Source organism: Orussus abietinus, unplaced genomic scaffold (genome assembly GCF_000612105.2).
Source record: "Orussus abietinus isolate OABI.00-Male unplaced genomic scaffold, Oabi_2.0 scaffold129, whole genome shotgun sequence".
NCBI lineage: Eukaryota > Metazoa > Arthropoda > Insecta > Hymenoptera > Orussidae > Orussus > Orussus abietinus.
The window spans coordinates 113,151-135,670 of NW_019394293.1; the positions used below are offsets into that span (position 1 = coordinate 113,151).

The following is a 22,520-nucleotide window of genomic DNA, read 5'->3' on the forward strand; positions in this document are numbered from 1 at the left end:
AGGGGAGTTCGGACTGTTCCATCCCGAATTTAAAACGAGTCTCGAAATCGCGGTCGAGACTCGTTCGCCTCCGAAGAAGGAAATGCCCGGAGAAAGGGGACTCTAAGACAGAATGCAACAGCAGACCGATTCGCCTGTTCAGTGCGTGATACTCGGCTCGCATGTGTGCATCTCGGTACCCGATCTCAAGAAACTGTGCAATTCATTCCGGAAAAAATTTCTTTTATCGCAAAAAAAAGAATTTACCGCGTCATTTCGCGTCCGCTAATTTTCCTGGTCTATCGTGTCGATATTCGCAGATTCTCGAGAAACTTTTCAGTTCTCTTGTCCTTTCTGTCCTAACCCTCGGACACGAGTTTATTTTGGCGAAAATTTTCAAAATCGCAGAAAAAAAATTCCATATCCGTCGATTTTTGACAGTTCATGGTGCCGACATTCGCAGATTTCTCGCAAAACTCAAGTTGAAGTGTAATTAAATATAAAAAAAAAGAGGATTTGGAAAGGTCGCGGAAAATCGCAGTTAAAAAAATCGCGTCGTTCTATAAACGTTTATTTTCGTGATTTTTGGTGCCGGTACTCCCAGGACACCTGATAAAATAATCAGAGGATCTGGAAAGGCGGCGGGGAATCGCAACGCGAACCGCGCGATCGGCAACGAGACTCGCGATCGTAAATCGCTCGCGTGAACGCCACTTAAAGGAAAGTAAAGATCGCCGTTAGGTCGTAATACGTAAGCAGGCTTTCCGGCTTGAGTAGGACAAGTCGAATCGGGGATTTCGTCGGGGATAGATCGCTAGCGCGGCAAGGATCGAGGTGGATCGACCAAGTGATCAGTGGCCATCGAGGATCCACGGGAGTTCGACAGGTGTATCCGAGATACGCATCCCAGAAACGGAAATGACGTCCGAGAGGAACGAGACCTGACCATCCGATCGACCGATATTTCAAGAATTTCCATAAGCCCGGATATAAAAGCCGGAAAAGCCCTCAGACTTTCCTCCTTCGGTGAAGAAGGAAGGATCGAGTCGGGATCCCGCGGAGATCAGCTGATCGCTGGACCACCTGGAAAACCGGGTCAGCATCCGATCCAACAGGACTGCGGATTTTTGGTAATCTCGAGTCGATCACCAGGAAGCTTCCCCATCGAAGGGATCAACGAAACCGTCGAGGAGAAGCCTCGTGAATTTTTTGTTTCCGGGTCAGAGGGGAGATCAGGGATTTTTTATATCAACTCTCCCCAACCCGGGTGAAACTGCATCCAGTCCATCCCCCCTCGAACCCGGCGATCTGCCTGTGAAAAAGTATCGAGAATTTTTTCAAAGCTGAGGGAGATATCGAGAATGCCGATGAGGGAAGGCGGTAGAATGGGTTATCTCGCGCGATACGCCATCTTTTTCTTAGGCCTGTGTTGGGTCGTTCAGCCCTCGGTTTCGGGGAACGAAACTAATATTCTCAGGCTGAGCAAACCCTCCAGGATATCGCACGATGGGGGGAAATTGGAGATCTTGGACTCTGCCGATGGCTCCAAAAATGAAAGCAGGACTCCTAGCAAACCCCTCGTCGAGTTCAGCAAGAACAACCCGGAACTCGACTGGAAGAATCAGCTGCACATGGTCGCGAACCACGATCAAGTGCCCAGGGACCTTGACGTCGATTTCATGAGGGAGGAACTTCAGAAGACTGGAAACAGCATCCAGTGGCTGGCGGATCTTTACGACCCTCTGAAGTGGACCAGGGTACCCGGGAACCTCGGAGAGTCCTGCAGGAGAGACATGGAGTGGTATCTGAGGGCTCTCGGAAGGGGACATCTATGGGCGGCCAAGAGTGAGTTCGCAGGATCGAATCCCGCCTCCTCCACTTTCTTTTTTTTTTCCTTTTTCTTTTTTTTTCTTCTTCCAAAACTCGTTCCTTCCTTCTTTCGAGGACTTTGAATACTTTGGAACACACGCGAAAAAGAAAGTCGTAGACTCACGCACTGTAGCGAAAATCTGTTTCTCGGAATTGCATAACTTATGACCGCGGAAAAGAGTGTGCGGAATGGTTGTTACATGTTTTATGCATACTAGGGTAATGGATAAAACGTGGGCCGTGCGGGATTTCACAAAAACGAAAAAATCGGTTTTGGACCTATACTAAGGAAAAAAAGATTTCATTGGTCCAAAGAAATTTTTTATTAATTCCAAGAATACTTGACTGAAATAAACTCAAACTGTTATGCTTCCAAAGAAATGTCGCCTCCTATTTATTCGAGTTTTTTTCCAGTTAAATAATTACTCCTTCTGCTAACCAAATATTTCTTTGGTTCAGTGAATTTTCTCCTCGGTGTAACATAAGACATTGAATATCCGTTCTGCAGTGTTGTGGAAAATAATAGGCTAGGTTGTTAGACCTTATTTTTACATACCTCGATATTAATCTCGGGGATAAATAAAATATACACATTAATGCAAAAATATAACAAGTTATGTGAATCTAGGGGCCTTTAAACGTGAAAGACAATTCCGGCAATACTTGAGAGAGCTCTTTGTGCGTAATGTGCATTTAACGCAACCAATTCCAACACCCGTTTGATTTTTTGCGACGTTTCAGCAGGAAGTATTTCTCCTTCTTTCTTCTCTTTCAAGTCCTCAGGCTCGGCAGGTGTTAAAAACGCGTTTGAAAAATTCGTAAACTCCTCCGAGCTGTTCACTCGAAACTGCTCAATTAAGGTCAACCAGTAATCATACTAACTTTTGAGTTCCTCGGGGAGAACCTCGCCTCGGGCATTTCGCGATATATTTAGGATACTTTTACAAAAGTATAATGTGTGTAATCTTTGCCCAGACATTCTGTGAGGCCTCCGATTTTTGCCATCTTTTTTATCCTTCCTTGAAATGTCAAGAACGACTCGAATTCCATCGACGTAACCGGCCAGGTATTTTTAAGCTTGGCTTCATGGTTCTCAAAAATGAGTATTATTCCCACTCCCAATTTTTAAACTTCAATATTTATCCGCCATAAAATTTTTTTTCTTCGCATCTCATATCGCCAAACTTTGAATTTTATAAATGACAATTTTTCCACTCAGCAAACTCGAATGAGTTTCGAGCCAAATACATTTGCGCGAGGAACTCCTAGTGTTGATTTCGATTTTTCTCAAACGATGCATAAATTTTATTTGATTATTATAAATTTAATGTAGAACTCGGTCATACATTTTAAACCGACAGAAATTCGAGCCAAGTACATTTATGCGAGGAACTTCCAGTGTCGATATAATTTTTTTCCCAAGCTATGCATTGTTTTAGAAATTATTAAACAAATTGATGCATGTATGTAGCCCACACAGCCACGCCCACACAGCCACACACAGATGCACAAATTGATGATGAATGTAGAACTCGGGCAGTAATTTGATACCGACAGAGTTTCGAGCCAAATACATTTGAAATGTTTAGAAATGATTTAAAAACCGATGCAGATATAGAACAAGAGCAGTAATTTAAAACTGAAAGTCCCTGCGTAACTATAATCGACACCACCCCCTTCGACAAACTAAATCGGCGACTTTCGATCTTTGCTCTGATTGACACCCTTTTTTTTCTACAAAGTATCGATCGCGCCAACGCAAGATGTTTGATCTCCTGCCATTACGTACACGGACCGTTTCTACGACCACTAATAACTTTTCGTAATAAGAGAAAATGCCTCAACGTCCATGTAACCCGACCACCTTAACACTGCAGCCGACTGCAGAATTGCACTTTCTACTAGCAGTGACTCCGGACAGTTTACATAACTGGCAATGAACCTTTACATCGAGTACAGTAACCAGAAATATCGGCACCCCTTTATTTGGCATCCTGCAAGTCCCATAAAACCTCCGAAAAATTAAATTTCGAGAAAGAATCGCTTTAAGTGTCAGAGTAATTGCAGGCCGGTGCAGCCTTTCTAATTACGCTGATTTACGAACTCGACTGTAAATGTCACTTCGGCCAAATAGTATAATTACCTCGGCGAAGAATTAATACCCTCGACATCGAGTTTAAATTCTTAATCCTCGCTCTTCCTCTCAATATCTCGAAATTCTCCACCGTGCTCTGGAAACAGCAATTTTGATAGCCTCGACTCGGTAACAATTATCGACCAGCAAAGATAGCAAAAAGAAGGTTATTTTACTGCTCCGCGGATCGGTGACGTATTGCATAAAGAAAAGCCGCCCAGAAATTCCTTCACGAGGAAAACGTCGGAGTTGTGATATTTAAAAGGGACATTTAGAAACTAGAGCGGCCAAATATGGAGAACGAGTAATTAAGAACGAGCCTCGATTTCTTGATTTATTATGCAACGTGAAAACTTACCGACAAGTTTTTAGACGTTTCCCAGAGAAACATGCATCGCGGTAATGCATTTCCACATGTGCAGCGCCGAGTTCAATGCAACATCGAGAACGGACTCGCGAGAGGCAATCACAAAGAAGCTTAATTACACTATGCATATTAACGAGTCCAATTAAGAGGCCCATTTGCAGTCGGTATAAATGCAGGCAAATGGAATTTAAGATTCCTGGGAGAAATTATTGACGAATAATGCATCCGGATTCGAGCTCGTCCTTGCACCGGAAGTGCATCCGACCTGCATTCGAGCGGCTCGTAAGAGGTTTTGCGTTTCGCATTATTTCCCAGATTCTGTTTAAGCTTAGACACGCAACAAGCGTTTGCAGTTTCGCATCAGCACACGTGGGAGGTCTCACGTGTACTGGTGAGTAGTTTCACCTCGAAGGCGTAAATGAGAGTTGTCTCGTGCACCTTGGATAATTTATTCCTCCGGTAGCGCCAGCCCTAAAAAAAAATGAAAAAAGTTAGGTACCGATATTTATTTACTTTGTCCTATTTAAAAATGTATCTCAAATCTAATCACTGGTCGACATGAATTGCCGTGAGAGATTGCACCGCTTTTAGCGAGAACAGATAGTCACTGTGGAGAAGATAAAATTGAAACGTTACCAGGGACTCCATTTTCAATCGGAGGATGGGATATCTGATCTCGGTTCGTCATCGATTATCGGGGATCCGCCATTATATTTCCCCGCCTCTTTTCATTTTGCAGTGTCGGATGCCAGCGGTCGTTACTCCTCCCAATTCCATTTTGGAAACGGCTTTTGGCTCGGCTCGAGCGCGCTCTGCAAGGAGCTCAACACCACCGTGTCCCCGCATCCAACGGGTGACGCGGAAGACGCTCCTCCGTATCCCCTCAGATTCCACGTGGCCAGATTGTACTTGACCTTACCCAACGACCTGATGCAATCGGTGAGTCGACTGTGAATGATGAATGCAGCTACGCCGGCCGCGACCCTAGCGCCGCGCTCCCGTCCCCTATGGCGTCGGTGGCCGAATTCGGAACTACTCCGCGCGCGTTCTCTAAAAGAAGAAAATAGGAAATAAAAATATTTTAAAGACTGGAAGAAATATTGGAAGGATAAGCGTGTGAACTTTGCACACATGGTATATATAAATATACATTGCAGGTGTAATTACTTGACGTCCTCGCGTTGTCTTAAAGGGAATATTTCAGGAGGTGAAAGAATATCAGAGGGAATATATACGGGAATGCTTACCCCTGACATATTTAGATGCACAATGTACACGCAATCGGATGTAAATCCATTTTAGTATTTACCTTTGACATTATTTACGTTTTCCAGATGAACATACGTATGGATATTTTTTTTTTTTAACTGGTGAAGGCCGTGACTTTTCCTTGATTCGTTCCTAGCTCGACTAAGGAAACGGATATATAATGTTCTTTTGACTTAAACAAAAGTCAAACAGGATCAAGATATCTTCGAGTGCCTTTATGTAACCTCTGCATCAAGGCAGTAGATATGCAAATGAAAACCCAGGCCCGGGGGAAACTTGCAAAATTCGTTGGCTTTTGCTCGCTCACCCGGAGGGACGTATTCTCGAGATAAATCATTCGCATTCGAAGCAGGAATACCTACTTGCTCTCTTCTTCCTGCGCGATAAATCGCTCAGCTTGCGAGAATAATGCTCAGGCCGTGCCGACTATTTATGCAACTCCTATTTTGCTCGCATATTAATGCATAACTACTGGTCTGCAGAAAGCAGAAGTCTTGCGTGTGCCGTTTTGTGTTTCCGCTCATTTTACCGTCCAATATCTCACGGCTGATTTGAAATCGACGTGCTGCAAAACGTCCCGTAATTTCTGCCTCTATAAAATGGCTCCGAGTTAAAGCGACGTCGAAAGTTGAAACGTCCATTCCCGGTAAGGGGAACATATAAAAAAGAAACAGCTGCACATACCGCCTAAGTTTACGTACGCCCATAAAACGGATCGACACCCTAGTTTTGAAGTTTGTTGCCGCGGTGAAAAAGTACGAACATCTTTCTCACCCCTGCGGCGGAGATTTTTCAAATATTCCTGGAAAAAGCGGCATTTTTCCGAGAAACTGCTCGTAAATTCTTATGTCCGCGAAATAACGCAATGGGGATGAAGATCGCGTAAAAAGTCGCATTTCCACCTGATCGCTAAATGCCCTAACGTGGAGTTACTCGGCCACGCTGTTTCATTTTTTTCCTCAATTTTTATATCACATTTTCTGCATCGGATAGACAAATTTATTTCAAAACGAAGTTTTGATTAGTTTCGTAGTGTTCAAAAAAAAAAGTTAAACATGCGTCCAAGTAGCTGCAGTTTATGTCACCTTGTGATAGTACTAATTTTATTCTTCAGATTTTCCGCATTAATTAAACAAATTTCTTCAAAGAGAAAATTTTTATTAGGTTCAGAGTTGTTCATAAAGATTTGTAATAATCGTCCAAGTGGTTGCAGTTCGTCACTTAGTGTTAGCAATTATTTAATTCCTCGCTTTGAAAATTACGTTTAGATTTTCTACACTGGTTAGATAGATTTGCTCGAAATGAAATTGGTATCGGTTTCAGAATTGTTAAAATAAACAAAATGTTAAATAATCGCTGTTGTAGTTTGTCATTTTGTGGTAGTTAGCGTGCTATCTATAAGCTATGAAACTACCGATGGCTTCGGATGGCTCGAAGTGAATTTAAGGCATCCTTGGAGAGAAAAGTACAGGTTAAACGAGTATCGGCAGCTCGTTCGAGGAATTTCTCCGATGTTCTCCTTCACTTTCAGACTCGGCAAGTATTTCTGGGACTCTGTCTGCCGGGGACGTGCGATCGGACTTCCTTGATGTCACTCCTCAGGGCTTCTGCCGACAGAGTAGAGCGAGAGGGAAACGCAACTCACGCAACGGGTGGTCCTAAAGTTCACATAGTCGCTATCAAATCAATCCCATCGAATGACTATCACATGACATCGGATCCGAAATTCTACATTTTGTTGTGAGTACGAAAAATCAGCATCGAAACTCTGCCCACTGTTCAATGCACCTTACATCCCTGCAAAATTGCAAACAATAAAATCCCATAGGAATTCCTTCTACGAGATAATAAATTTGCTGATAATTATTAGAAGGACAATTAATCAGATTTTTATTTTATTCCGAGATCCTTGAATCGTGTGAAAAAGATATTTGTGCCTTTCAACGATTAAACGACGAGTGGTCTGAGCTTTCGCAATCAGCGACTTCTGAAAATGCACTTCCGCTTTGGTAATGATGAAGAAACCTGTTTTGCCGGTCGAGCAGGCTGCCTTAAAGTCCTTTCACGCAAAATCTTCACATTCTGTCGAATTGTTGCAACAGAGCTACCGGTTTTGTATCCCGGTCTGAATTCCGCCGGCGGCCATTTTGGATCTAAATTAAAAAGAGAGAATTTTACACGAGCTGGAAATTATTCTCCCCATGGCGAATTTCGGATTCCGGGAGAAAAGACGTCGATTTCGATGCTATGAATTTATATATTGGTTAAATAAACTGTTAAGTAAGAAGTGGACAAGGAAGCGTTTGTTATTTTGGTCGGGTCTGAAGAAATCCTGGAATTTATATGGACGATTGAAATGACCCGCACGTTTAGTGTTGCATTAGAATTATTAATGTACGACAGAATGATTTAATCGTTCCCGGTCGAACGCATCTGTATTTACCTGCAAGATAGTAAGAGTGCATCTGCGAGCAACGCGTAACACTTTCTGCACTTTCTTTCTCGCCCCGTTATGCAAGAAGTCGCATCGAGCGCGGCCACGTTTATTGCGTTTCGAGCGTGATAAACAATCTCAATTATCGGTAATTGTCCAATCCAGACTGATTTAATCTTCGCTTCCAGGGAAAATAGATGGGTGGATCTGATATTAAAAGTATTAAAACCGACGCTAACTCGGTAAAACATTGAATATAAACTTCAAACTACGCCATTTTTCAATATGGCGGCGCTTGGCTCCTGACATCAGTTTTCTCCACCTCCAGAATTACAATCGCTCCTGCGCAACAAATTTAGATTCACGAAGTCCGTTCGAAATATATTCAAAAACACGGCGGAATGTGCGTGAGTAATGAAGAAATTCCGTCGCAAATATGTTGTCAGTACAGTATATTTATGAAGTACTTTCACAAGAACATGGCGGAACGCACAATGAGTTATGAACTGAGGGATCTTTCAATATGGCGGCGCTAGCCTCTTAACTCTCATCTTCATCACCTCCAAAACTATAATCCCTCCTATATAATCTATTAACATTTATAAACGCAGTTGAAAATATTTTCAAAAACAACATGCCGGCATCTGCGTGAATGATGAAGAAATTCAGTCTCAACATTGTTGCCAGTACAGCCATAGTCGATTTCAATCTATCCTGTTTTTCGTGAAAACAGGTCTCTAGCGCCCCGCTTTGAAGTTTGGAGTGTTTTTAGTCCAGAAGTAAATCACGTGGTACACGAAAATTGTTTGCCCAGCAGCTACAGCTGCAACCACGGAGAGCGAGCGTTGCGTAAGGTGCGCGCGCACGCGCATGGGAAAATGGCGGGAAGGAGTATGCATTATGGATCTAAAGGTTGCGCAAGCATGGTGGTGAGGATAAGCGAGTCTCCTGCAAATCGGCTTTAACCTGGACGAAGCTCTCTGGGGAGGGAAGAGGGAGCTTGCAGGAGACCTGCACTTGCCGGCAGACTACTTTCGAATGTTAGGTTAGGGAACCTCGACGGCATTCAAGCCGCGCATGCGCCGAAGGGGACGTTGGCCCGCGCAACTCGAATCGACTTTGGACCGGCAATTTTTCTTATTTGCGTTAATTTTTCTCGCCGCGCGCCATCATTGGAAAAACATGGCGCAACTAAATTAATGTCATGTCGAGGCCCTGCATGAGGGTAATATCAGGTATCGAGTAATTGCGGCAACGTTGACTGTACATTTTAAACCGTTTTACCTGATTTCAACGCTGTTCCCGCTGGGAGCCCTAATCAGGGGCATGAAAATAAAAAATGAGCGGAAAACTGATCGCACGATTACGTGCAGCCGGAAGACCCCCTGCCAATCTTGTCGAGAAAAACTAATCAGAGCACCCAATCGGCCTTGCTTTTTCCGATAACTCGCCAGGTCTCGTCTTGCGCCATTTCCAATAAATGTCCCAGTTAGGGCGGATTTCTAATTAACTGTACGGATTTACGCGGGAGGAGCTTTGCTGAAATACTCGAGATTGTCGAAGCAAAACCCATGGATTTCCGTGCTTCTCTTTTTTATTAATTGAATATTTCTTTGGACCGTAAGAACGGAATATTCGATAATCATGTAATTAAGTCCGAATCCCCGTGAAATTTCACTTACATTTATTAAATTTTCCGACAGCTAATTTATTCGACAGAAATTAACAGAAGTTCGTTATTATTTCTCTAGAATTTATGGAAAATCCCAAAATTTAGATTTTAAATGGGTAGGCTTGATTTAAAAATTCCGCAGCCATTTCGCGTACTTTTTCTACACGCTTCCGTGGTATTTCCTGACTCGACTATGTTGTACCGTGAACGTGAATTAATGCTAATCGAAAAATTTCTCTTCCTTAATCTCTCTTCTACGTCGGGCCATGAAAGCTACGTCACCTTCTAATTTGGAGGCTCGCGGAATAAAAATGAATTTCCGCGTTGCGGAAATCGTCCGGCTGGAAATCCCGATTGTGATTCCGCAATTGGTATGATTGTAACGTGAGTTCCGAGGGAAATAAAAGACCTGGAAGTGGAATTGCGTTAACGTCATGTTGCATACTCCATGGTTAACGTTAAACACTGTTGTGACATGTAATCGCAAAATTGCGGTACTTGCGTAAAGGATTAAGGAACATTCCATTAATTTGCTGCCTCGAAACCGCAATATAACATAACGTCTAAACAATTTTCATTTTCCCCTTAAGCCGTCTAGTTGTAGCAGAGACTGTTATAAATGTTTATAAATTTCATACAATTTCAGTATACAAGTCGTCATCCCAAAATTAGGAATCTAACTCGATGATTTAAATCAGTACGCAATGTTCATAAATTGACTTTAAACAATTGCTTGAACCTGCCTATGAAATCATAAAGCGGTACATCTTTCATGGGTTAATATTTTTTTAACGGTGTATTTATGATTTTTAAATCGATCTTTTGAGGTTATGAATCCTTGGAGAAAAATAGAGTGCACTGCGATTCCCCTTTCTCGAGATTACATATATCTAGATTAAATCTGCGGGGGTAGTTTTGAAATCGAGCCACTTCGAGGACACTTGGAAAAGTGGTTGCATTTTCCCTCTTATCGGCGAAGGGGAAAAGCAGAAAACGCGAATGAGCTTTATCTCGGCTCTAACTGGTGGCCGAGAAAATCCACTTTGATCAGCTTTCCGAATTCGATGGCTCTTCCTGGCAGGTCTCCTGCCTTTTCCAATTAGAACCTGGGATTATAATGGCTGACTACTCTCCTCGCTCATCCACTTATTCGTCCGCTTTAAATCGGGTTTTTCACTTCGACAACCGCCGAATGGAAATAGACCCGAAACGATAAATCGTATCGAACGCCGGCGTTAATACACGAATTAATAATAATGCCGTTGATGGAACCTCGGCATTCCATTTCAAGCCAGCTGTGTAAAATGGTGGGCAAATTTAATCGACGGCCCGGAATATCGGAGGACCAGAAGAATTTCTTTCCCGATATTCTTTTCGTAATTTTTCTTTAACTTCAAGAGTGCAAAAAGGAAACGGGGACAAAATTGATATCGAGTCGGACTTTCGGGAATTAATTTCATGCGCGGAAGGGGAAGGATTGCGAATTAATTCTTTTACTAAGAGCGCCTAAAGGCGCCCGACGTTTGGTCCAATATTGCCTGCACGGTCAAACGAATTTCGCCCATATGTCGAAATGGCTCCGTGTTCAAAGGATTGAAAGAGCGTTTACACGGGAGAGAACGATCGCATGTATGATTAACGAAATTTCGCAATTTCTTTTTTTTCTCTTTCAATTAAGGAGTGCAAAAAGAATCGGGAAGAAAAAATTGATATCGAGTCGGGCACTCGCGATCGGACTTTCGGGAATTAGTTTCATGCGCGGAAGGGGAAGGATCGGGAATTAAAGGACGTTCACACCGGAAGGCAAGGAACGATGGCACGAACAATTAACGAGCAGGTGACAATAATTAATCCTAGCCGATAGCTCGGCTCTCAAGGTGAGTAACAATCTATGCTCCAATTTCTACGGATCTAATACGACCGCTTCGCCTCGATAATTAAGCGCCGTTCACATTGCATTACGAAGGACATAACGTAGCAAAAGGGAGCCGACGCGAATGTGAAAAATGACTCTTGAAGTGAAAACCCGAGCTGGGACGTTTCGCAATTTTCACCTGTAATGACACCCACTTCTGTGGACTTACTAATTGCAAAATTTTTTTTACCGCCAGAGAGAGAACTTGGAGATTTAAAAAATGGTGTCATATACAGATGCCGTTCAGAAAATGTGAATTGCTGGATGGAGTTATGCAATGATCATTTAATGAGAGCAAAGTTCAGACCTTGAAGAACCTCGCATAAATTATGGAAGCGTGTTATTAAATTGAGAGGATGAAATCTTCGATCAATCATTCGGCTTTATTGTGAACCGAGATTATTCAGCAATAAGTCGCGTTGCTCAATGGAAGCAACTCAACGAGAGGGACTCTCGTCGAAATGGAATTAACTTTATTGGCAAGCAATTAATTACATTAAGTGCCAAGCAAAATGGCGCTCTTACTACGGCCCCAGGAAATCGGAACGAAGAGGACGTTCTCACTTTTTTCCGGTCTGGTCATTAAAACTTTCCCCCCTTCTGCGTGCCGGAAGGTGCGTGAAATTGGAAACGACAAAGTCTCGCCACATTCTCCTTTGCAAGATCGAACGGGACGGACAAATTGAGCGGGATAATTTAAACAACCCGCCATAACGAAATTACACCCTCCTCGAATTAAGTATGAAGTCAAATTCTTATTTCGACCTCCTACGGTCCGAACAATGGGAACTTTTTGATCGTTAAAACTTTCCTCTCCATTACACGGGCAGAAGTTTCCAAAAGTTCGGATATAACAGCCTCATCGAAATAACACCAGAGATTGCGCTATAAAAGTGGACGGCGTGGTAACGAAATTACAAAGCAGCAATGTAGAAAGTCGGCATTTTCAAGGACTATTTTGGACCCAAATTACGTGACCGAGTCAATACGAATTCCAGATACTAAAATTCCTTGTTGAATCGAGAATACATGAAAAAAAAAAAAAGATGCCTTGAAGTTTCTTATAAATCTAAATCATGGCAATATCGCAAAGTATCCTGATATGAAAATAACAGAATATGCAGATAAGTACAAGGTAATGGAATGACATGGAAATGAGATCTTTTTGAAGGTCTGTATTAAATCCAAATTATACAGACGAGTCGATACGAATTTTAGATGTTTGAATACATATTGAAGCATTAAACAGCCAGATGAAAAACGAAGAAAAGATGCCTTGGGTCTTAATAAACATTCAGGCGTAATAAATCATCGAAATGGCATCAAGGATTTCCTTATAAAAATGATAAATATATACAGCGACGAGATTAGATGCCAATGATAAATTGCAAATTCCAGATGTTACAATACATATCGAACTATTGGACTGCGAGGTGGATTGCCTTGAAACTATTTAAACGAGGTGAAAACCTATGAAAAACGGGAAAAAAAATAGGAAATTCGCTCCGCACTTGCTAACGCTGGCGCAAATGCGCAATTCACTTTCAAGTGCGTGCTCAATCGGAAGTCATGTATTGTAATAAAATGTTTACGACATTCGAACGAGCAGCCGTTATGAAAGTGCAAGTTCTGCGAGATTAAATCGTAAGATGTAAGCCGATGCATAATTCGTAAGAATCGAATCATTGGTGAGATATAACAGCTACGTTTTAAAGAAATATTCTAAAGCTATTATCTACAAATTAAGTCTTCCTATGTAATATCCCTCGGATTATTAATTTCTTCATAAATCGACAAAATTGTTTATTCAATTTCCTTCTCACGTTTCCAGACGTGGTAATTTAGTAGGGACATCTTTTTCCTGGATCTTTCTTCGATACGGGAAAATCGGAGACATTTTCTCCTATCATGAGACTCTCAAATGCACTTTCTTGTAATATCTGTCAAGGTGTGTTCGCACCCGTTAATCCCTTTATGTAAGCCCGTGGAAGATACGTGCCCAGGAACATACGTATATCCGTATTACGCAAGATTACATAAAGCCTCAATTCCGTTCGAGAAAGCGCCAAGACTCTCGAGTGCATTCCACCGACTGCATAGATCCGGTGTGCGGTATCTAAAAAAGGCGTTTTTAATCTTCCCCTCGCCTTAATCCTTTTTTTATCTCCAATTTTATTTCATTTTTCAGGATCTAATTAGAGAAGCCTCCTTTATTATTAACCCCCTTTTCCGATCGACGTGGGAATCTATTTCCCTGGGGAAACATTTCGATTTTCCTTCCCGACGAGGAACCGCGAATTTTCACGATCGGTTTTAATATTGCAGGATAGCGCGGGGATAATAAAGTAAAATGGGGAAAAAAGCTCTCCAGGATTTTATGGGGTGGCGGAAAGCAAGTTTCATGGGTCACGCAAACTTTTCAGCGTTGCACGTCATGCACCGATTTACTTGTCATATAACGTCAGTCATATATCCCGTTTACTTGAAAATAAAATGAATTACGATTTTTTAATTGCGATTGGATAATTGATCAAGTCATTCATTTGTTTGATTATTTTTTGCTCAACTAGTGTAACGATAATTTCATTTATCGAACCGCCCTTTGCGAGATGTAGGTATTTCAGCAAGCGTCTCGAAATAAATATGAACTATTCTATACATGCATAAAATAAAATAGAAAATAGATAATGGGGATTGGCGTAATTATTGTTCTTTAAGATTAGGCTTGAAATAAATCCCTACAACTTTTACAGTGTATTCTTTATAAACTTTTTACGCGGCTTTAGGATGAAACCAGCGTAAAGATAAATTTGCATGAATCTATTTTCTTTTACGATCCATCTGATGGTCATCGTAAAGTTCGCAAACGCATCCGATATAGCGCCGTTGATAAGGTATCCGGAAGGATGATAAAAAAAAAATGGGATAGAACGGACCCTCTCATTGCAGGATTTAATAGGATCATTCGAAGACTCGAGATCTTATCCTTTCATCGAAATCTGATTTAAGCGTCGCATTTTTATTTATTAATACGAGCATCGATAACCGCTCGTACAATTTTTTCTTTAAACAGTTGCGGGAAAATTAGGCGAGGATTAAATAGACTAATCGTCACGGAATAACTGCGAGTTCACGCTCACTTTCCCTAATTGACCGAGCAAGTCTAAGAATAAACTGGGATTTTGTAAACAATTTCGAAATCCCAGCGAAACGGCGAGCTGGCATTTAAAGGGAAGGGACAGTTGCGGTTTACATAAGAGAAAATGCGCGCTTCTAATGCACGTTCGCGGTGATTTTATTGCCGCAGCCCACCGCGAGGTGTTGGCAACTTCTAACAATAATGCTATTGTTGCTAAGTAACAATGCCATTACCACTTAATATACCGCGCGGCAACTGGGTTACGCGGAAGCTCAACCGAGTTTTAGTTTGGTCTAAATGCCAAGCTGCTCGTCCCTGAAATTTCAATGAAGAGTCTAATTATCCTCACAAATAAACTCTCGAAAATAAATAAATAATACAATGACATTAATCTGAGTAACACTTATTTCCCTTCAAACTCTAATATTTTATCTACACATTTTAAACATCGTAGTTTACTTAAAAAAAAAAAAAAAAATAGAAAAAACATGGTCCTTACGAATATATTCTTAAAAGTAATAATTAATACATAATACAATAAAATTAACGATATCCCCTCTTCGTGAAAGTTTGAAATTTATTTTATTAATTTAGGGATTGATTATTCGTCGAATGTAATAGAAGTGTTCAGGTCGTTTGTTATAAATAAAATGGAATAATGGCGGTAGAAATGATTTTTATATTATGTTTTTCAGGGGCATCGGATGCACCATCCTATTTCTCATGCTCTGCGCCTCGATATACCAGAATAGGGGAACGGAACAGGGAAGGGACATCGAATCGCCGTGTGCACGGAACAACAACGAAAGGATCAACAGTTTCCCAGACCGGAACATCCCTGAAGAGCGGAGGATCACGATGGTCCAGGAAAACGGCAAGGGGATGACGAAAAAGAGCAACAAATCGGAGAAGACGCAGACTGCGGATGTCGCAAAGCCCCAGGTGGAGAGAGGTCGAGTATTTCTTGAAAATTCTCAGCAAGGTATTGTGCTCTTCATTCAGAAGTAGCGATAATTAGTTGGGTCGACTTGTCTTCAGGGTTCTGGGTCAGGTTCCTGCTGGCTTTCGACCCAGTCGCGAATGGCAGCAAGATTTGCAGCACCGAGCTTGCTCCTGAAGACAGCCTCACCTGTCTTCATGGTCTCAGGTTCCTGTCTCTCTCATGGGTCGTCATGGTCCACACTTACCTGCAAGTATTTTCCATAGCAGGTGAGTCAGCAATAATTAAAGGTAAAATTTATTACGTGCCCGAGGGAGGCTAATTCGCAAAAATAATGGGTCTTCACGTTGTACATGCATCTGAAAGTGTCTTATACAACGGATGGATTGCAATAAAAGTAAAGCGAAAATTCCAGAAGTACCCAGGTGACTCCATTTTTATTTCCCGTAAAAGGTTGGACGATACAAAATGAAATAAAAATTCGTAAAGTATCCAAGTGACTCTATTTTAGAAAAATATAATTGTTTAGTTAAATTTGAAAGGCCATGCCTACTGTGCGCTAAAAATAAGTCATGTTTCACTGCTGCAGAGAAATTGTACACGCGGTGTGGAAAGAAGTATATTGACTTCACTTGCACCTCCCTTCGCTGTTGAACGTTTTGTCTTCCTCTTTTTAATTTTACCGATGACTGGTAGGAGACCAATATCCGCTCACTTGCTTCTTGGAAGAGAATTGCGTTAAGATCCTCACATTACTCCTGTCAGAGATGTGACATACAGCCAGAGTACGTTAATTAGAGTCTCGGTACTTGCAGAGGAAATCTCTGGTTTCGCAAATGGCCTCGGAAAATAAAAAAAAATTCAGAAAAACTCCCTAGACGGTGCAATCTCATCGAGAGAGGTAAATGAACTTATTATTCATTCGCCACGCGATTTCTGCCTCCTGGGGAGGATTCCAGATCTGAGAATTCTTGCCCACCAGGAATTCCGTTTCCATCACGGTTTGGCAGGAATTCCTCTCTTCAAAGGACGACGTCTTGTCTCTTCTCGTCCTCGGTATTTAAGTCTTATGCGTGAAAATTCTCTCGGCGTGCGAGAATTCCAGCTTCCCGAAATATCCTGGAACCACTTTGGCGGCTCCAAGGATCCCTTCAATTTTGTATGAAAAATTAATAAGAATGAAAAATCAAGCAGTGATTTTCACGAGCTCAATCGATCTGACCCCGATCACTGACCTATCCGAACTTTCTCTGATAACTCGCGATGACGCCTTTCTCTTTCTACCTTCCAGAGAACAAGACACTGCGTACTGTGACCGAAAGGAATTTCATGTTCCAGACCATCAGCAACGCCACCTTTTCCGTCGACACGTTCTTCTTCATAAGGTACCTTGCGGAAGTGCTTTCTAAGGGAAATGAAATTTCCTCCACTTTTTTTCTCCCCCCTCATTTTTCATAATTTCTTCTTCAGGGTGAACGCTGACGAACGTTACCACGTTTGCTGGCTAAAATTTCCCATCGCGATGTAAATTAAGGTTTCTTATCGCGACAAATGTCCGTCAGATTGCAAATTCTCGCTCGAAACGACCCGGAAAGGGAGATCAATCGGAAAAATGCCACGAACCGTAATAACAAGGTTTATTACTGGGTTACGTAAACGCAAAATTGCCCAACGCACTGTTTAAGTGCTTTCAAATAAATAAAATGGATTTTAATTTGTATTTTGTTATGTAAGATGAATTCCTTGTAAAGTGGGATTTCTTTGCTTGTTTAGTGGTTTGCTGGTCACCATTATTTATTATCGGTCCCAGAGAGATGCGAGGAATGACAAAAAGAATTTCATGGCATCCGGCTTCATGAAGTTCGTCGTCATGATCGTGTATAGATTCGTCAGGTAATCACCAGAGTGACGGATTAGGATAATGAAAATATATTGTTATGGCTGACGAGGATATGATTTTTAGATTGACGCCTGCCTACCTTTTCGTCCTCGGGCTGAACGAGATTTTTATGAAGCAGGCTATGTCAAGAACGGTCTTTTCCCCTGCGATTTTCGATCACATAAATTGCGAGAAGTTCTGGTGGAGGAACGCGCTCTATATTAACTCACTTTATCCTCGCACGGAAATGGTAAGTCCGGGTTATGAGTTTCTAAATTGGATCCTAACGAGAATGAAGCAGCTGCTTTATCGCCAGAATTTTTTCTCCCATACACCAACTTCCCGAATTTTTTCTACAAGTCACAATTTAACAAAACAAATGCTACAATTTACTGGTAACCTAATATTAATTTAAACAAAATCTTGGATAATGATTAATGTAATTTATCGCAACTTTCAGTGCATGCTGTGGAGTTGGTACATGGCGAACGACACGCAATTTTATGTTTTGGGGATCTTCCTCTTGATCCTGTCTATCAAATTCTTCAAATTCGTCGCTGTCATCATATTTTTCTTGGTGACTTCCTCTTGGTTCACTACCTTTACGATCGCCTATAAAAATGATTACATAGCCAGGTGAGCATCAAGGTATTTCCCCCTTTATTAAAAGAAAACATACATTAGCAGTACCTTCGTGCATAAAATCGTCTCTTCAAATCAAGTATGCGATAATCCAGCACAGCGGAGACCAAATTATCATTAACGATTTTAAGAAATTGATATTGAATTGAATTATATGTACTCGTAATTATGGAAGTGGTCTAAGTAAAAAAAGGCATTGTCAATTTGAATTTATCCCGTACTTTGTATTAAATGCATTGAAGTTATAATAATGTGAAGTTTTCCAACGAGAAATGACTTAGACCGATTTCATAATTTTCGATACAATTATGTCATTTCTAGCAACGAAGTACGCGCTGTCTGTCTCGGTGCAATAAAAAGGTGTCAGGTAGGAGTGATAAGTGATGGTCCTTTACGAAGTGCATTATCTTTCCAGGATCCAGGAACCATTCGCGCTTTTCGACGAGTTGTACGACAAGCCATGGTTGAGGGTAGGTCCCTACTTTGTCGGCGCCATTACCGGATATATCCTCTTCAAGACTGACTGCAAATTCCGCAGTCCTCTGGTAAGTAGGACAAAGCCTCCCATTCAAATCTTGCATTCTGGATCCCCTTTATCCTATCTCCGGGCATTGTGCTTTACCTCACAAGCCACTATGATTGGCCTTAAAAGCAACTTTTCGAATGCACATAACTACGAGTCTGATTTACCTTCCGAACAAAAACCTCTTCAATCATTCGCACTGCGACAATTGTTCATCCTACGAAAATCAAAGTTAGATAGAAGCTTAAGGAAATCTGGAAGAGGCATCTCAAGGATCAATTATTCATGAAACTTGACTCTCCAAGCTTTACAACGTGAATATGGAGGCTATAAAAAAGGACCCATGAAATGTTATAATTTACCTAAAATGTACAAAAATGTCTGTGAACAAATTTTCAAAAAATTGAAACTTCACAAGTGTCAAGACTTTCCTTATAACCTCCACATCCACGTTGTAAAATTTCAACCGATTCAGTACAGCCAGCTGGGAGAAAAGTTTCATGAAAGAGACCTCTTTGACGCCACTTTCGCATCACCTTAATACCTCAAATAAAAATCCCCCACGGCAGGAAAATCTCTTTTTAATTTTCTATCGGTTTCTCTTGATCCGCAAATGTGCTTTTGATGTAATCTTAAATGACATCGAGCACGCTGATAATTTTTTAAGTGATCAGTTTGAGTATAAAGAATACGCCGAAATTCGCGTCAGGATTTCTTGCTGTAAATTTGTTTGTAATTTTAATTTTAAATTACATGACTCTTTCAGATAATCCGAGTGATAGGCTGGCCCGTGTCGCTGGTCGTGATGTTCTCCGTTGTCTATGGACTTTATCCAGGAAATATGACAGTCTTTTTGAGCTCCATTTATGCAGCTCTTGCACATACAGCTTGGGCCTTGGCTGTAGCTTTCATAGTCTTCCAATGTTGCACCGGATCAGCTGCTCTTATCAATAAACTATTGTCGTTGAGGCTGATGTATCCTCTATCTAGGTTGACTTACTGCGCCTATTTGGTGCACCCTGTCATCATGATGATCACCAGCAACAAAATGGATGGACCCTTGCACCTGCACAATGATCTCGTGGTATGCAATGGAAAATAAATAATTGTACAGAAATTCAGCTCTGCAGCTTCTCGTGGGAAATTCATAGGCAGGGTGAAACAGGGCTTCGTTTGAGGAAAATTAAGGAATTATAAAGGAATACTAGTTAAGGCGCTCCTTTGTACTTTCACTGGTACCCTTATGTACTAGCAAAAGGGGAGGCCGAGGCGGAAAAGGATTCAATTTCAAGTGCAAACAATGGCAAACGGTGGAAAGCTGCAGTATCGCAGCATCGACGATCTCTCGTCTACTTTCAGCCGCAAACATTTGCGAGCGATTTCCCCTTGTTCCTCGCTATTTCTCGCAAATAAAAAAAGGGTTGTTACAGTATTTCCAACACCCTTTGCATAATACTTCCTGCAAACAAAGCTCAAGAAAGCATTGCAAGAAGTATTATACGCGCAAGTGAGACGTCCAACTTAAAGAAAGTCATCCGATATTAATAATTTTTAATTAATAATATTATTCTTTTACAAACACCCTCTAACCCTGGTTGTCTCGGGCGCCGATATTTCGATTTCCCTTTAAATGTCAATAATTAACCACGGAAATAACGCACTAACACTAACGAATAATTGACGCAACTTATTGTGTCATCGAAATAATCAATTATTGGGTATGCAAATTTACTCGGGCATTTTTATCGGGTAATGTTATTAGAGATAAGCTTAATTTCGATCGGAAGAAGTCGATTTTCAACCCTGTTGACGATAGTCGATATTTTATATAAAAACGCTATCTCCATTTTCAGCTGATCGTCTTCTTCGGGAACCTGGTGGCTTCTTATCTGATGTCGTTCTGCATTTCCATCGCTCTGGAGGCGCCGATAGTGAACTTGCTGAAAACCGCACTGATGGGGAAGAAGCGGGCGAGGTAGAAACCAAGTCGACGGTTTTCGCACGTCCATTTAAGCGCAAGATTCGCCTCGGATTCGAAATTCGATTTTGCGCCCGGAATCGAAATGGACCACCACCAACGTTGCCTGTATCTGCAGCGAAGCCCAAACGGAAAATGGTGCTCGTGAACGCAGATTTCAACATGGCTCGGTCAGATGCAAATGTAATGGGATGTTGACCGCACGCGGCACGAATCCGCGGTTTCCGCAACGCGTCCGATAACGCACCGAAAATGGCCCGATGTCAGTGCGCTTCGATGACAGCCTTGACAGCTTGTCAATGAAGAGTTAAAACGGCCGAAAAGTCGAGCCTTTTCGGGAAATCAGGATTCCAATATGGCCGCCAATTTTGCCACCGATGCGCGACCTTATAATTTAAAGCCTTATTCGGAGCCTCGTAATTTATGCGCGCCCCGGGAAGAATTTTGCCCCCTTAATTAAAGGCGACCCGACGTACGTATCACGAAAATTAAGACGTAAATTTAAGGAAACCTAGAGAAAATAAGCTATCTCGATGATACCCTGAAAAGAACGCCATCGAACCGAGAGAATGTTTCTTTGAATAGTACCAAAGAAATATTTTCATAATTCAAAGAATATTGAGTGGAAAGAAAACTCGAATAAAGTGAATGCCACGTTTCCTCGGAATTGTGGCTATTTATTCTTTGGGTTAATAAAATATTTCCTTGGTTTAGTAACATTTGTGTTTCTCAGTGCAGGAAAAGTCGATTATCTATGTGATGGAGAGAAATGAGATCGAGCGATTTAATTAGGAAGGGCTTAATGACCTAGGGGGGAGATTTCCTCCTTTTTATCTCTTATCACCTTGCTCTCTAACAGTGTCGAAGAAGTAGCAATACGCTTTCAGGTGATCTTATTTTTTTGTTTTCCTTGGAATTAACTCTTCAGCTTGTATACTTCCGCAATTAAATCGAATTAAGTACGTTATCTGCGGAGATCTGTTTAAGATTAGATGTCTGTACATCTGTAGTGATGCGATTACGAGTCGCTCTCGTAAAAAGCTACATTCCTGTTTACACATGTATGTACGTCTTAGCGTTTAGTCAATCTAGGATCAAACGAAGAATAATGTTATTTTTTACCAAACTGTATAGTTCCCCTTTTATAAGAGAGAATAAAATGCTGATGTAAAGGAGATTATAAAAATTAATAGCACGTAAGCTCCTTGGAATTATTAAATTACTTAAAGAAGCGTAAAGTCGACTTAATCCGTTCATAATTTTCTATTCATTTTACGGGGATTTACGTGTTCAATAAATGCTCTTTAAGGCCGAGGCTCGAGATAAGACATTACAGGTTTTAAGGTCGACACTGAAGTTATCTACAACGACAGCAGTTAACAGCGACTCCTCCGCTGCGGAAAGAGTATCCGATAATCGATTTTCAATACAGCCGTGTTAACGACAGTACATTTCAAGGTAGAATTCCGACCAGGACGAAATTTCGTTCCTTACAACGTAACGAAATTGTTCCGTTTCCTCGAAACGTTCATCCGGAAGCGCGCGCGACATTGAAATTTTTATTACGTCCGGTCATAAATGAAATTGAATTTCTGTAATAAAACATATTTTCCCGGTTTTTGGATTCAAGGAAGTCGGGTGTGTTGAAAATTTTCGATTTTTCTTTCGAATCGGCACTTTTCACTTTCTTATTTCCCGATAGGTCGATATACCTAAACGAGGCGCGTGTATGTATAATTAATGCGTATGTACATGTAGTAATTATAGAAAGTCTTTTATT

The 22,520-nt window shown here is 41.3% G+C and overlaps 1 protein-coding gene across 1 annotated transcript; it reads left to right on the top strand.

The window, feature by feature from the left end:
- Nucleotides 1-1,340: 1,340 nt before the first annotated feature.
- Nucleotides 1,341-21,589, top strand: LOC105698907 (nose resistant to fluoxetine protein 6). Its single transcript, XM_012423554.1, has 12 exons — nucleotides 1,341-1,824; nucleotides 5,089-5,288; nucleotides 7,150-7,358; nucleotides 15,474-15,730; nucleotides 15,817-15,987; nucleotides 17,010-17,103; nucleotides 17,492-17,611; nucleotides 17,682-17,847; nucleotides 18,058-18,233; nucleotides 18,655-18,784; nucleotides 19,529-19,846; nucleotides 20,616-21,589. The coding sequence occupies exons 1-12, from the start codon at nucleotides 1,341-1,343 to the stop codon at nucleotides 20,739-20,741; spliced, it is 2,451 nt and encodes an 816-aa protein (XP_012278977.1). The 3' UTR covers nucleotides 20,742-21,589.
- Nucleotides 21,590-22,520: the final 931 nt, after the last annotated feature.

Bases quoted from the DNA above. Each gene is read 5' to 3' on its own strand.
- LOC105698907 (XM_012423554.1), top strand. From the start codon at position 1,341: ATGCCGATGAGGGAAGGCGGTAGAATGGGTTATCTCGCGCGATACGCC. The intron at 15,988-17,009 runs GTGAGTCAGCAA...TCTACCTTCCAG, and splicing joins GCAAGTATTTTCCATAGCAG to AGAACAAGACACTGCGTACT. The intron at 17,848-18,057 runs GTAAGTCCGGGT...CGCAACTTTCAG, and splicing joins TTTATCCTCGCACGGAAATG to TGCATGCTGTGGAGTTGGTA.